Source organism: Colobus angolensis, unplaced genomic scaffold, assembly GCF_000951035.1.
Source record: "Colobus angolensis palliatus isolate OR3802 unplaced genomic scaffold, Cang.pa_1.0 Scaffold239, whole genome shotgun sequence".
NCBI classification, from domain to species: domain Eukaryota; kingdom Metazoa; phylum Chordata; class Mammalia; order Primates; family Cercopithecidae; genus Colobus; species Colobus angolensis.
This window is the reverse complement of record NW_012115588.1, coordinates 438,110-451,394: the sequence shown is the minus strand read 5'-3', so window position 1 is coordinate 451,394 and position 13,285 is coordinate 438,110. Positions and strand designations below refer to the sequence as shown.

Here is a 13,285-nt window from a genome sequence, read left to right as displayed (position 1 = left end):
CCCAGGCTGGAGTGCAGTGGCATGATCTCGGCTCACTGCAACCTCCACCTCCCGGGTTCAAGCGATTCTCCTGCCTTAGCCTCCTGAGTAGCTGGGATTACAGGCGCCCACCACCACGCTCAGCTAATTTTTGTATTTTTAGTAAAGACAGGGATTCACCATGTTGGTCAGGCTGTTCTCGAACTCCTGACCTCATGATCTGCCCACCTCGGCTTCCCAAAGTGCTGGGATTACAGGTGTGAGCCACCACACCCAGCCTAATTTTTGTACTTTTAGTAAAGATGGGGTTTCACCATGTTGGCCAGGATGGTCTCAATCTCCTGACATTGTGATCCACCCACCTCGGACTCTCAAAGTGCTGGGATTACATGCGTGAGCCACTGTGCCCGGCCTATTTTATTTTACAGTTTCATAGGGATGGGGTGGCACTATGTTGTCTAGGCTAGTCTCAAACTCTTAGCCTCAAGCGATCCTCCTGCCTTGACTTCCCAAAGTGCTGGGATTACAGGCACGAGCTACCGTGCCCAACCAATATCTTATTTTGTATTATTTGAATACATTACTTTGTTAGAAATTTAAAAGAGAAAATATGGTAACAAAATAAAAGTTACTCTATACATATGAGTTTCCTGGGTTATTTATTTATTTATTTTTAAGATTTCAAGCCCCTTGCTAAGGAATAACTTCCCATTGTGGTGCTAGGATCCCTTAGTCTCACTGTCCATTTTAACATCCTTCATTCACATATTGACTACCTATGAGGAGCCAGAGACAGAGCAGTGAAAAAACTGACAAGGTCCTTGAGCTCCTGGAGCTTATATTTTAGTGGGGGGAGGGGAGATATAAAACAAATGAATAGGCTGGGTTCAGGGGCTCATGCCTGTAATCCCAGCTATTTGGGAGGCTGAGGCAGGAGAATTGCTTGAACTCAGAAGGCAGAGGTTGCAATTAGCTAAGATCGCACAACTGCACTCCAGCTTGGGGGACACAGTGAGACTCTGATTAAAAAAAAAAAAAAAAAGGCTGGGTGTGGTGGCCCACGCCTCTAATCCCAGCACTTTGGGAGGCCAAGATGGGCAGATCACGAGGTTGGGAGATCGAGATCATCCTGGCTAACACAGTGAAACCCCGTCTCTACTAAAAATACAAAAAAAAAATTAGCCAGGCCTGGTGGCAGGCGCCTGTAGTCCCAGTTACTCAGGAGGCTGAGGCAGGAGAATGGTGTGAACCCAGGAGGCGGAGCTTGCAGTGAGCGTAGATCGTGCCAGTGCACTCCTGCCTGGGCGACAGAGTGAGACTCTGTCACAAAAAAAGAATAAACAAGAACTTTCAAATGTTTGATAGATGCTATAGCAGTCTGATAAGGTCAATTAGGAAAGGAAATTCTGAATGAGACTTGAATGACAAGAAAAAAGCAGTCACAAAGATTTAAGGGACTATTATTTTGGGCAGAGTTGGAATAATTAGTGGAAGGAACAAGTGTGATGTGTTCAAGAAACAGAAAGGAGATCAGAGGAACGAGCAAGAAGTGACTAAGTACTGCTTGTGGAGTCAGGGACCCAAATCCAATTCTTCAGATCCCAAATTGGGTGTTTTTCTCTATATCCCAGTCGCATGGACAAATTGAGATTGAAGTTTCTGGAATAAAGCACCAGGCAGTTGGAAATGTCGTTTGGAGTTCAGGAAAACACTATAGTGGGCTGAATGGTGGTACCCAAAGATGTCAGGTCCTAATCCCTGGAACCTATGAATGTTATTTTCTACAGTAAAGTTTTCACAGAGAATCTTGAGATAAAGCAGTTATCCTGGATTATTCAGGTGGTCCCCTACATGGCCATCATAAGTATTCTTATAAGAGAGAGGCAGCCAGGCATAATAACTCATGATTGTAATCCCAGTACTTTGAGAGGTCAAAGTAGGAGGATCACTTGAGGCCTGAAGCTCAAGACCAGCCTGGGGAATATAGCAAGATCCCCATCTCTACAAAAAATAAGAAAAAAAATTTTGGCCAGGCACAGTGGCTCACGCCTGTAATCCCAGCACTTTGGGAGGTGGAGGCAGGCAGATCACGAGGTCAGGAGATCAAGACCATCCTGGCTAACATGGTGAAACCCCATCTCTACTAAAAATACAAAAACAAAATTAGCCAGGGATGGTGGTGGGCGCCTGTAGTCCCAGCTACTCGGGAGGCTGAGGCGGGAGAATGGTGTGAACCTGGGAGGCGGAGCTTGCAGTGAGCCGAGATCACGCCACTGCACTCCAGCCTGGGAGACAAAGCAACACTCTGCTTCAAAAAAAAAAAGAAAAAGAAAAAAGAAAAAAAATTTAAGAAAAGAGAGAAAGAAAAGGCAGAGGGAGATTATACATACAAAGAGAACAGAAGACAATGTGGTCACAGAGGCAGTGATTACAGTGATATGACCATAAGTTATGGAGTGCCCAGAGCCACAAGATGCTGGAAGAGGCAGGGAAGGGTTCCCTATTAGAGGCTCCAAAGGGAGTGTGGCCCTGCTGACACCTTGATTTCATCTCAGTGATACTGATTTTGGACTTCTGGCCCCTAGAACCATGAGAAGGTAAATATCTGTTGTTTTAAACCAACTTTGTGGTAATTTGGTCCTGTCACAATAGGAAAGTAATACAGGCATTTTAGGCATGAACTATAGATTTGAGCATTATCAACATATAGCTATAGTAGCTGAAGCTCTGTGAGTGGTTGAGAGCATTCAAAGAGAAACTACAGTAACAGAACCAGGGCTAGAGACTAGAGTTCATAGTTGTTAAAGAGCTGACAGCTTCTGATTAAAGATGATGGAGTCAACAGATACATTTACCTCTGCTACTCCTTACCAAAATGAAACAGAATTTTCTTTCAAGGTATAAATTCAAAACAACAGAGAAAATACAAAAGACATGATAATATAACACTTTGGAAGTATAATTTAGCCCTCTGTATTGTGGATTCTGCATCTATGGATTCAACCAACTGTGGACCAAAAATATTTTTTAAAACTTATAAAAAATAACAATATGGCTGGGCACAGTGGCTCACACCTGTAATCCCATCACTTTGGGAGGCCAAGATGGGCAGATCACCTGAGGTCAGCAGTTCAAGATCAGCCTGACCAACATGGAGAAACCCCGTCTCTACTAAAAATACAAAATTAACTGGGTGTGGTGGCGCATGCCTGTAATCCCAGCTATTCAGGAGGCTGCAGCAGGAGAGAATCACTTGAACCCAGGAGACAGAGGTTGTGGTGAGCCAAGATTATGCCATTGCACTCCAGCCTGGGCAACAAGAGCAAAACTGTCTCAAAAAAAAAAAAAAGAAAACCCCAGCACTTTAGGAGGCCGAGGTGGGCGGATCACGAGGTCAGGAGATCGAGACCATCCTGGCTAACACAGTGAAACTCCGTCTCTACTAAAAATACAAAAAAAATTAGCCAGGCGTGGTGGCACACGCCTGTAGTCCCAGCTACTCGAGAGGCTGAGGTAGGAGAATGGCATGAACCCAGAAGGCGGAGGTTGCAGTGAGCCAAGATTGCGCCACTGCACCCCAGCCTGGGCAACAGTGCGAGACTCTGTCTCAAAAAAAAAAAAACAAAAAACCGATACAACAATAAAAAAATATATAAAATGTAAGCCAGGCACGGTGGATCATGCTTGTAATCCCAACGGTTTGGGAAGCTGAAGCGGGTGGATCACCTGAGGTCAGGAGTTCGAGACCAGCCTGGCCAATGTGGCGAAACCTTGTCTCTACAAAAATACAAAATTAGCTGGGCATGGTGGCACGCACCTGTAGTCCCAGCTACTTGGGAGGCTGAGGCAGGAGACTTGCTTGAGCCTGGGAGGTGGCAGTTGCAGTGTGCCAAAATCAAGCCACTGCTCTCCAGCCTGGGCAACAGCAAAACTCCATCTCAAAAAAATTTTAAAATACGGCATGACAACTATTTACATTGCATTAATTTGTTTGTTTGTTTGTTTGTTTGTTGAGATGGAGTCTCACTCTGTGGCCCCAATCTGGAGTGCAGTGGCAAGATCTCAGGTCACAGAAATCTCCGCGTCCCGGGCTCAGACAATTCTCCTTCCTCAGCCTCCTGAGTAACTGGGATTACAGGCATGTGCCATCATGCCCACCTAATTTTTGTATTTTTAGTAGAGACAGGGTTTCACCATGTTGGCCAGGCTGGTCTTGAACTCCTGATTTCAGGTGACTGGCCTGCCTCAGCCTCCCAAAGTGCTGGGATTACAGGCGTGAGCCACCGTGCCCCGTCTACATTGCATTGACATTGCATAATCGACCCTCAATATCTGTGGGGAATTGGTTCTAGGACCTCTGAAGATACCAAAACCAGGATGCTCAAGCTCCTTATATAAAATGGTATAGTATTTACATATAACATATGCACATCCTCCAGCATACTTTATTTATTTTATTTTATTTTTTGAGACAGAATTTCGCTCTGTTGCCCAGGCTGGAGTATAATGGTGCGATCTCTACTCATTGCAACCTCCACCTCCCAGGTTCAAGCAACTGTCCTATCTCAGCCTCCTGAGTAGCTGGGATTACAGGTGTGTGACACCACGTCCGGCTAATTTTTTATATTTTCAGTAGAAACGTGGTTTCTACTACATGTTGGCCAGGCTGGTCTCAAACTCCCAACTTCAGGTGATCCACCCACTTCGGCCTCCAGAAGTACTGGGATTGTAGGCATAAGCCACGGCACCCGGTTCTCCAGTACACTTTAAATCATCTCTAGATTATATATAATACCTAATATAATGCAAATGCTATATAAATAGTCATTATACTGTTTGAGTGTTCTTTTTTTTTTTTTTTTTTTGTGAGACAGAGCCTTGCTCTGTCACCCAGGCTGGAGTGCAGTGGCACAATCTTGGCTTACTACAACCTCCGCAGCAATTCTCGTGCCTCAGCTTCCTGAGTAGCTGGGACTACAGGCATGTGCCACCATGCCCAGCTAAGTTTTTGTAGAGAAGGGATTTTACCACGTTGGCCAAGCTGGTCTTGAACTCGTGACTCAAGTGATCTGCCTGCCTTGACTTCTCAAAGTGTTGGGATTACAGGGATATGCCACTGTGCCTGACCGGGTTTCTTTTTTTTTTTTTTTTTTTCTTTTTCCTTTTGAGACAAGGTCTCACTCTGTTACCCAGGCTGGAGTGCAGTAGTGTGATCTCAGCTCACCTCAACCTCTGCTTCCCAGGTTCAAGCAATCCTCCCACCTCAGGCTTCGAGTAGCTGGAACTATAGGTGTGCACCACCATGCCTGGCTAATTTTTGGATTTTTAGTAGAGACAGGTTCTGTCATGTTGCCCAGGCTGGTCTTGAACTCCTGGGCTCAGGTGATCCAACCCATCTTGGCCTCCCAAAGTGCTGGGATTACAGGTGTGAGCCACCATGCCCAGTGTGTACTGTATTGTTTAGGGAATAACAACAAGAAAAAAAGTCTGTACATGTTCAATACAGAGACAACCATCCATTCTTTAAAATTTTCAGCTGGGTGCGGTGACTCACGCCTGTAATCCTAGCACTTTGGGAGGTTGAGGCAGGTGAATCACCTGAGGTCACACATTCGAGACCAGCCTGGCCAACATGGTGAAACCTGTCTCTAATAATAATACAAAAATTAGCCGGGCATGGTGGTGCACACCTGTAATCCCAGCTACTTGGGAGGCTGAGGCAGGAGAATCACTTGAACCCAGGAGGCACAGATTGTAGTGAGCTGAGATCGTACCATTACACTCCAGCCTAGGCAACAAGAGCAAAACTCCATCTCCAAAAAAAAAATTCAATCCATGGTTGGGTGATTCCATGGATGTGGAATCCACAATTATGAATAGCCAACTATATTAGGTATTATAAGTAATCATCAGCTGCCCTGTCCTCGACAGGCCCTTAGGTACATGCAAGGATGGAAAGTTCAGCCTGCCTGGGTCTCTTACCTCAGAAAAGCAGAAGTGGCCTTCACAGCCTCAGCAGCCACCTCTAGCACAGGGCTGCTAACTGCTTCTTGGAGGGCACGGCCAGCATCTCTGCACATGGCCGAGTTTGTGAACAGCTTGATCTCCTCTGGCTGCCTGAGAAATGTTAGATGAGAAATGAGTAGGTGAACTCTTATCACTGACCCCACCAGGAATGAAAGCCCACTTTTACTTCTGCAGTCCGGCCCCTACAAGCCTCATGTTCTACCACTTTGCTCACCGGGTCAGGATTTCAGTGAAAAGCAGCAGGCCCTGCTTGTGCAGCTCTGTGTTGTTCATCTCCAGGCTTCCCTGCAGGCTCCTCACCACTGCCTCGATCCCTACCACAGGATGACATGACAGAGGCCAGGGATCAGTGCTCTCTTGTTCCTTCACTGCCCACCCAGGAGAGGTGACAGGCTCTGGACAGCATGTATCAGTTGGAGGCCACTCGTGGCGGGACCCTGACAAGACTGAGCTAATGGGACCAGACTGAGATCTTTGAGGCTGGGCCCTCATCTGATTCATCTCCCCAACACCCAGTACAAGCCACAGCACAGTCCCTGGCACTTGAGGTTTTCAGTGAACACCTACTGACCAAGACATATTTTCTCCACTTGGCATACTCCTGTTCCTCCTTGGAGAATCAGGTCAAAACTCCTCTAAAAAGCTTTCCCTGATCCACTCAGAGCTGCGAATCTCCCCTGTGCCCCTACAGCTCCTATGCTTCCCTGTAGCAGAGCTCTAATCAGCTCATAACGAAATTTCCCTTTGCATATCTCTCCCTTTTCTGAGGGCAAGGACCAATGTTATTTGTTATCTCTAAATCTCCAGGTCCCAGCCTGGTGCCTGGCTTATACTAGGAATATAAAATGAATGACTGAATGTACCTACTCTAAAAATCTAGATGTGATATAATAAGTCCCAGATAGTGGGCTCACGCCTGTAATCCCAGCACTTTGGGAGGCTTAGGCAGGCAGATCACCTGAGATCAGGAGTTCGAGACCAGTCTGGTCAACATGGCGAAACCCCGTCTCTACTAAAAATACAAAAACGTTAGCCAGGCATGGTGGCAGTCGCCTCTAATCCCAGCTACTCAGGAGGCTGAGGCAAGATAATTGCTTGAACCCGGGAGGCAGAGGTTGCCGTGAGCCGAGATCACACCATTGCACTTCAGCCTGGGCAACAGAGCAGGACTCAGTCTCAAAAACAAAAAAAGGCACCTGGCGTAGTGGCTCACGCCTGTAATCCCAGCACTTTGGGAGGCCAAGGTAAGTGGATCACGAGGTCAGGAGTTCGAGACCAGCTTAGACAACATGGTAAAACCCCATCTCTATACTAAAGACACAAAAAATTTGCTGGGTGTGGTGGCACATGCCTGTAATCCCAGCTACTCAAGAGGCTGAGGCAAGAGAATTGCTTGAACCTGGGAGGCGGAGGTGGCAGTGAGTCGAGATCACGCCATTGCACTCCAGCCTGGGTGACAGGGTGAGACTCCATCTCAAAAAAAAAAAAAAGTCCCAGACAAGCAAGGACAGTTTCAAGAAACTTTTAAAGAATAAATTAGCAAAACTTAGAGACTACCTGGATGGTTAGAAATCTGGGGCATGGGAAAGAACTAAATCTAAAGTTGAGTAACACTGTTTAGAGTTGTTGTTAACATGCAACAGGAATTCATCTAGTGGCTAAGAGAAGTGTCCTTCTCTTGCTGAAGCGTCTAAACATATATACTTCTGATAATCAGTGCACAGCAGAACATTTGGATATCAATACTTACATATGAAATCTGGTAATGAGTTTGGGCTGATGAAATGTCTAGACTCAGTGCTCCCCTCCAAAGTGGAGGCTTGCTGCTATCCAACTGCAAACTGCTGTCTACCCAACCCAAAGCTAGTACAGGACCCTTACTACCAACCATACACCGTGTGGCACTTGGAAAAAAAGAGTGGCTCTTCTGCCAGGAGTGTCAAGCAGTTGTAGCTGGACCAGACGAGCATTTCACTGGAAGAAGAAAGATGCTCAAAGAGGAATTCTGACAAGGAAGAGGATGAGAAAACAATAAATGACAGTCATGTGATCACGATCCCTTAACTGATGCTAAGGCTTTGGATTTATTCAGCACCTTACTCTTACTACTTCATCTGTTCACATATCCTCTCCATGAGTCATGATCATCAATCCACTAATAAACCTGGAAAGTGCCCTTGGTTATGGTTTAACCTCTTCTTTTTAACAGATGGGGAAACTGAGTCCCAGAGAAGAGGCACTATTAGTGGCGGAAGTAGGATTGAAACCTAAGTCTCCTAATTCTCAGAATGGGCAGTGGTATGGATGAAGGGAAAAGAGTTTTTAAGAGTCAGAGAGGCTTGACTTTTTATCCCATCTCTGCCACTGACTAGGCCTGCCAATTATTTCATTTTCTGATCCTCAATTTCCTTATCTATAAAATAGTGAAGATGAAGACCTAAATGTGGTAACATTTGCAATGTACCTCATAACAGCCCCTGCTCATAACAGTCCCTTGAAAAATACTGTTTCCTGCTGCCTGCCTGGTCCACAGGTCTTTCCACCACCCCACATTAGGGTTTTATTCATAGGTGACCAAATAAATGACAAAAAGCAGTAACAAATTGCTCAAGGTCATACAAAAAATCTGCAGCAATAGGATTCAGATGTTATGAGACATAGTTCATAGGGTCTGTCATACACAATTGAACCTGTCACCACCCCATCCTTCTAATACAGGGAGGAGAAGGTTAGAAGCATTCCCCTACCTGGGATGTCAGCATGGATGAAGGCCGGGGCATGCTTTGCTGGGGAGTGGACAAGCACCGCAATTATACAGTGAGCACCGGCCACCTGCAGGGTTTCATCTCTAGAGAGGAGAAGCTGGAGAAACAGGCAGCAAAAAGTAACCCAGTCACACCACCAACAGGACCAGAAAAACTGGCCTAGCTGCCTTAGGGCAACAGCCTAATTCATTTCTGATCCTTCCTGTCCTACATGGCACCAGGCACAAGGATGGGGCTCAGGAGAGCCATTACGGATTATGGGAAGGGGTCTCTGTGAACAGCAGCGGTGAGAAAAATAAGGAAAGAACACAATGTAAAATCCACCAGGGGCACTCAAAGAACACTGTAACTGTCATCACCAATGAGTGCTCAAGCCTTCATTAACAAAAGTACTCTCAAAGTCCTCATCTGGTTTATTTATTTATGAAACAGGTCTCACTCTGTTGCCCAGGCTGGAGTGCAGCGGCATGATCATGGCTCATGGCTCACTGTAACCTCTGCCTCCAAGGCTCCAGCGATCTTCTCATCTCAGCCTTCTGAGTAGCGGGGACTACAGGCATATGCTACCATGCCTGGTACCTTTTTTTTTTTTTTTTTGAGACAGAGTCTCGCTCTGTCGCCCAGGCTGGAGTGCAGTGGCATGATCTTGGCTCACTACAACCTCCGCCTCCCTGGGTTCAAGCGATTCTTCTGCCTCAGCCTCCCGAGTAGCTGGGACTACAGGCGTGCACCACCACACTCAGCTAATTTTTGTATTTGTAGTAGAAACAGGGTTTCACCACATTGGCCAGGCTGGTCTCAAACTCCTGACCTCGTGATCCGCTTGCCTTCGCCTCCCAAAGTGCTAGGATTACAGGCATGAGCCACTGCGCCTTGCCTTTTTTTTTTTGACACAGGGTCTCACTTTGTCACCCAGGATGTAGTGCAGCCATATGAACACGACTCACTGCAGCCTCAACCTCCCCAGTGTAAGCAATCCTCCTGCCTCAGCCCCTCAAGTAGCTGGGACCACAGGCATGCACCCCGACCCTGGCTAATTTTTAATTTTTATTTTTATTTTTGTAGAGACAGAGTTTCACCATGTTGCTCAGACTGGTCTCAAATTACTGAGTTTAAGCAATCCACTTGCCTTGGCCTCCCTGGGTGCTAGGATTACAGGCATGAGCCACCATGCTCAGCTCCAGCTCATTTTAAATTTTTTTATAGAGACAAGGTCTCAGTATATGGCCCAGGTTGGACTTGAACTCCTGGGCTCAAGTGATCCTCCCACCTTGGCCTCCCTAAGTGCTAGGATTACAGGCATGAGCCACTGTGCCCAGCTCTCCCTCATCTGGCTTTGATGTTTACAACAATTCTGTGACATAACAAGGAAAGGTTCTACTATAAACCTTAATTTACTGAGTGCACAGAAAAGATGGCCGGGCGCGGTGGCTCAAGCCTGTAATCCCAGCACTTTGGGAGGCCGAGACGGGCGGATCACAAGGTCAGGAGATCGAGACCATCCTGGCTAACACTGTGAAACCCCGTCTCTACTAAAAAATACAAAAAAACTAGCCGGGAGAGGTGGCGGGCGCCTGTAGTCCCAGCTACTCGGGAGGCTGAGGCAGGAGAATGGCGTAAACCCGGGAGGCGGAGCTTGCAGTGAGCTGAGATCTGGCCACTGCACTCCAGCCTGGGCGCCCGGGCGACAGAGCAAGACTCCGTCTCAAAAAAAAAAAAAAGAAAAGAAAAGAAAAGATTTAACACAGTAGGCCTGAGGCTATTATACTTAGAAAACCCTGTCTGCAAGGCTGGCTCTTGGCTGGGTTTGGGAACTTAGATTTCAGGAGGGTTCCTACCAGAACTGAGAGAGTGGCTCATTGTGACTAAACTATTTGTACCATGAACAGTTGACCTTTGAACAACTCAGGCTTGAACTGTGTGGTTCTACTTATATGCGGCCTTTTTTCAACTGAACGCTGATGGAAAATGCAGTATTCACTAGATGTGAAACTGGCATATGCAGAAAGCCAGCTTACTGGGGTTTGCCAGGGCTGACTGTAGGACATGAGCATATGTGGGTCTGGGTATATGCTGGCAGTCCTGCAACCAATCTCCCGTATATACGAGGGACAACTGTAGTTTATGCTGAACATCTGTTTTCCTTCTGGGAGTCTGGAATTTTGGTATATGCTCAGCAGAGGATACCTACGTGAACAGCCAGTCCCCCATAAAAACCTGGGGTGCTAAGACTCTGATGAGCTTCTTCAGTAGGTAAGGGTTTCACATGTCACAGTTCATTCCTGGGGAAATTAAGAAGTGCATCCCATGTGACCCCACCGGGAGAGGACTCTGGAAGCTTGTGCTGGTTCCACCAGACTTTGCCCCATGAACCTTTCCTTTTGCTGATATTGCTTTCCTTGCACTGCCGTAAATCGTAGCTATGAGTATGACTAGATGTTGAGTCCAATGAGTCCTCCTAGCAAATCATCAAACCTGGAGGTAGGCTTGGGGAACTTTAGCAAGGTTAGGTTACTTACTCTAGGCTACACAGCTGATAAGTGGCAAAGCTAAGGTGCAAACTCAGGTCAGTCAAGTCCAAATCTAGGAGTCTTCCCACAACTGTGATGCCTCCCCCATCAGAATTTTTAGATCAGGCATATTTGCTACTCTAAACATCTCAGTGAATTTCCATTGCACTCTGAATAATATCCAAACTCCTATTGGTCACCATAGCTGTTAGGGATGTCTCTAACACTTTCAGAAATCAGAAAAGTGTTAACTGCAACCACAGATTTTAAGTATCATAGAAGCTGATTTGGGGGGAGAATAGTGCCAAACAGAATATACATCACCAGAAGAATGGAGGGCATGCCTGGTTTTACAGCTTTTAAGAAAAAGGACCAAGTAGACATGAGACTACTCATGTCTGGCAAAGAGACATCTGAGGACTGCAAGCTTAACCCCATCTCAGCCATATTGGACTTACAAGTGGACATATAAACGGACTCCCTGTTTGTCAGGAAAAGCAAAAAAAAAAAGCCAGATTTTCTGATAGTATATAAAGGAGTTTAGAAAGTAATATTTATCTTGTTCCCTTTTATAAAAGAAATGACATACTGTATTTTATTTTAAGATGCTAGTGATGTAAGGCGAGCCATTATTTTATGCACCACTAAGAAAGAAAAAGTGCTACCAATTAAACTATGATGCACCGTTGATGGTAAAATGTCTCCCAATTTCAGAGCTGTTAAATGTGAAAACAATGTATCTCAGAATCAAATAAATATGATATGTATCCATTAAAACAATGATTCTTGGTTTAAAATATTCTTTTTTTGAAGTTTAATTGGTTAAATTTCATTACACTTCAATTTTGTGACTTGATAACACATTTTTAGGTTTCCCTGTTGTTGTTTATGTACCTATGTTTGAAAATGGCAAGAGTAACTGCTTTTAAGTTAGTTATTACAGCTTAAAACTGCACTAAAACTTGTGGAATACATGTATGATTCCTAAGTCAGAAAGCTGATCCTAGCTCATTATACTTGATGACTGGCATTTAAACTCTGAAATGGACTAAACTATTTTCTTTAGAAGTCAGTTCTTTTGTTTTCTTGCTTTTGTCTCAGGACAAACTTTTTCTTGCTATATTCTCCTGCCTCAGCCTCCCGAATAGCTGGGATTACAGGCACATGCCACCATGCCCAGCTAATTTTTGTATTTTTAGTAGAGACAGAGTTTCACCATGTTGGCCAGGCTGGTCTTGTACTCCTGACCTCATGATCCACCTGTCTCGGCCTCCCAAAGTGCTGGGATTACAGGCATGAGCCACTGCACCCGGCCTCCCTTCTCACTTCTAACCAGAGCTCCTTCTCCTCTTCCTTGCTGTAGAAAGAGCCCCAGAGTTTGGGCAATGAACCCCTGCTATCACACGAGGGTTTGCAGCTCTGCGAGTCCCTGTGCTGAGCACTGGGGAAAGATGCCAGACTCAGGTTTTGCCCTGAAGGAGCTCCCAGCCAGTCAACCACAATACGGTATAAGGTAAGCACTGTGACAGTGGGTCACATTCTGCCTAAAGGAGCCAGGGTGACAGGGAGCCCTATAGGCTTGAAGGCTGACTCAGATTAGCAGATAAAGAGAGGAGAAAGGCCCTATAGACAGAGGAAGAGCACAGGCACTGAGACAGGATTACCTAGCATATGCAGGACCACGGAAAGACTGCATGTGGTTGGAGCACTTGGTTATGGGGTAGAAGAGACAGGAAAGTAAGGCTGAAGGGATGAGCAGGATCCAGATAAAGAGGGTTCTCAGTACCAAGCTCAGAAGCTGATCCCTAAAGCAACTGAGGTGACTTTGTTTCTATTGCTGTAAGTATTCTCCATTTTCAGGCAGCCCAGATGTGAAGGGGAAGTACAGAGGTAAGAATTTACAGCCGGGCCGGGCGCAGTGGCTCAAGCCTGTAATCCCAGCACTTTGGGAGGCCGAGACGGGTGGATCACGAGGTCAGGAGATCAAGACCATCCTGGTCTACA

The 13,285-nt window shown here is 45.9% G+C and overlaps 1 protein-coding gene across 1 annotated transcript in view; it reads right to left on the bottom strand.

Moving 5' to 3' along the window:
- The window catches only part of MEI1 (meiosis inhibitor 1), an 89,732-nt gene that overhangs the window by 62,079 nt on the left and 14,368 nt on the right, over window positions 1-13,285 (bottom strand). Inside the window, exons 6-9 of the mRNA XM_011945146.1 lie at window positions 8,754-8,868; window positions 7,895-8,011; window positions 6,221-6,320; window positions 5,962-6,096 (exon numbers count right to left, since the gene is read on the bottom strand). Coding sequence (XP_011800536.1) covers window positions 5,962-6,096; window positions 6,221-6,320; window positions 7,895-8,011; window positions 8,754-8,868 — 467 coding nt within the window. The remainder of the gene's footprint in view (window positions 1-5,961; window positions 6,097-6,220; window positions 6,321-7,894; window positions 8,012-8,753; window positions 8,869-13,285) is intronic.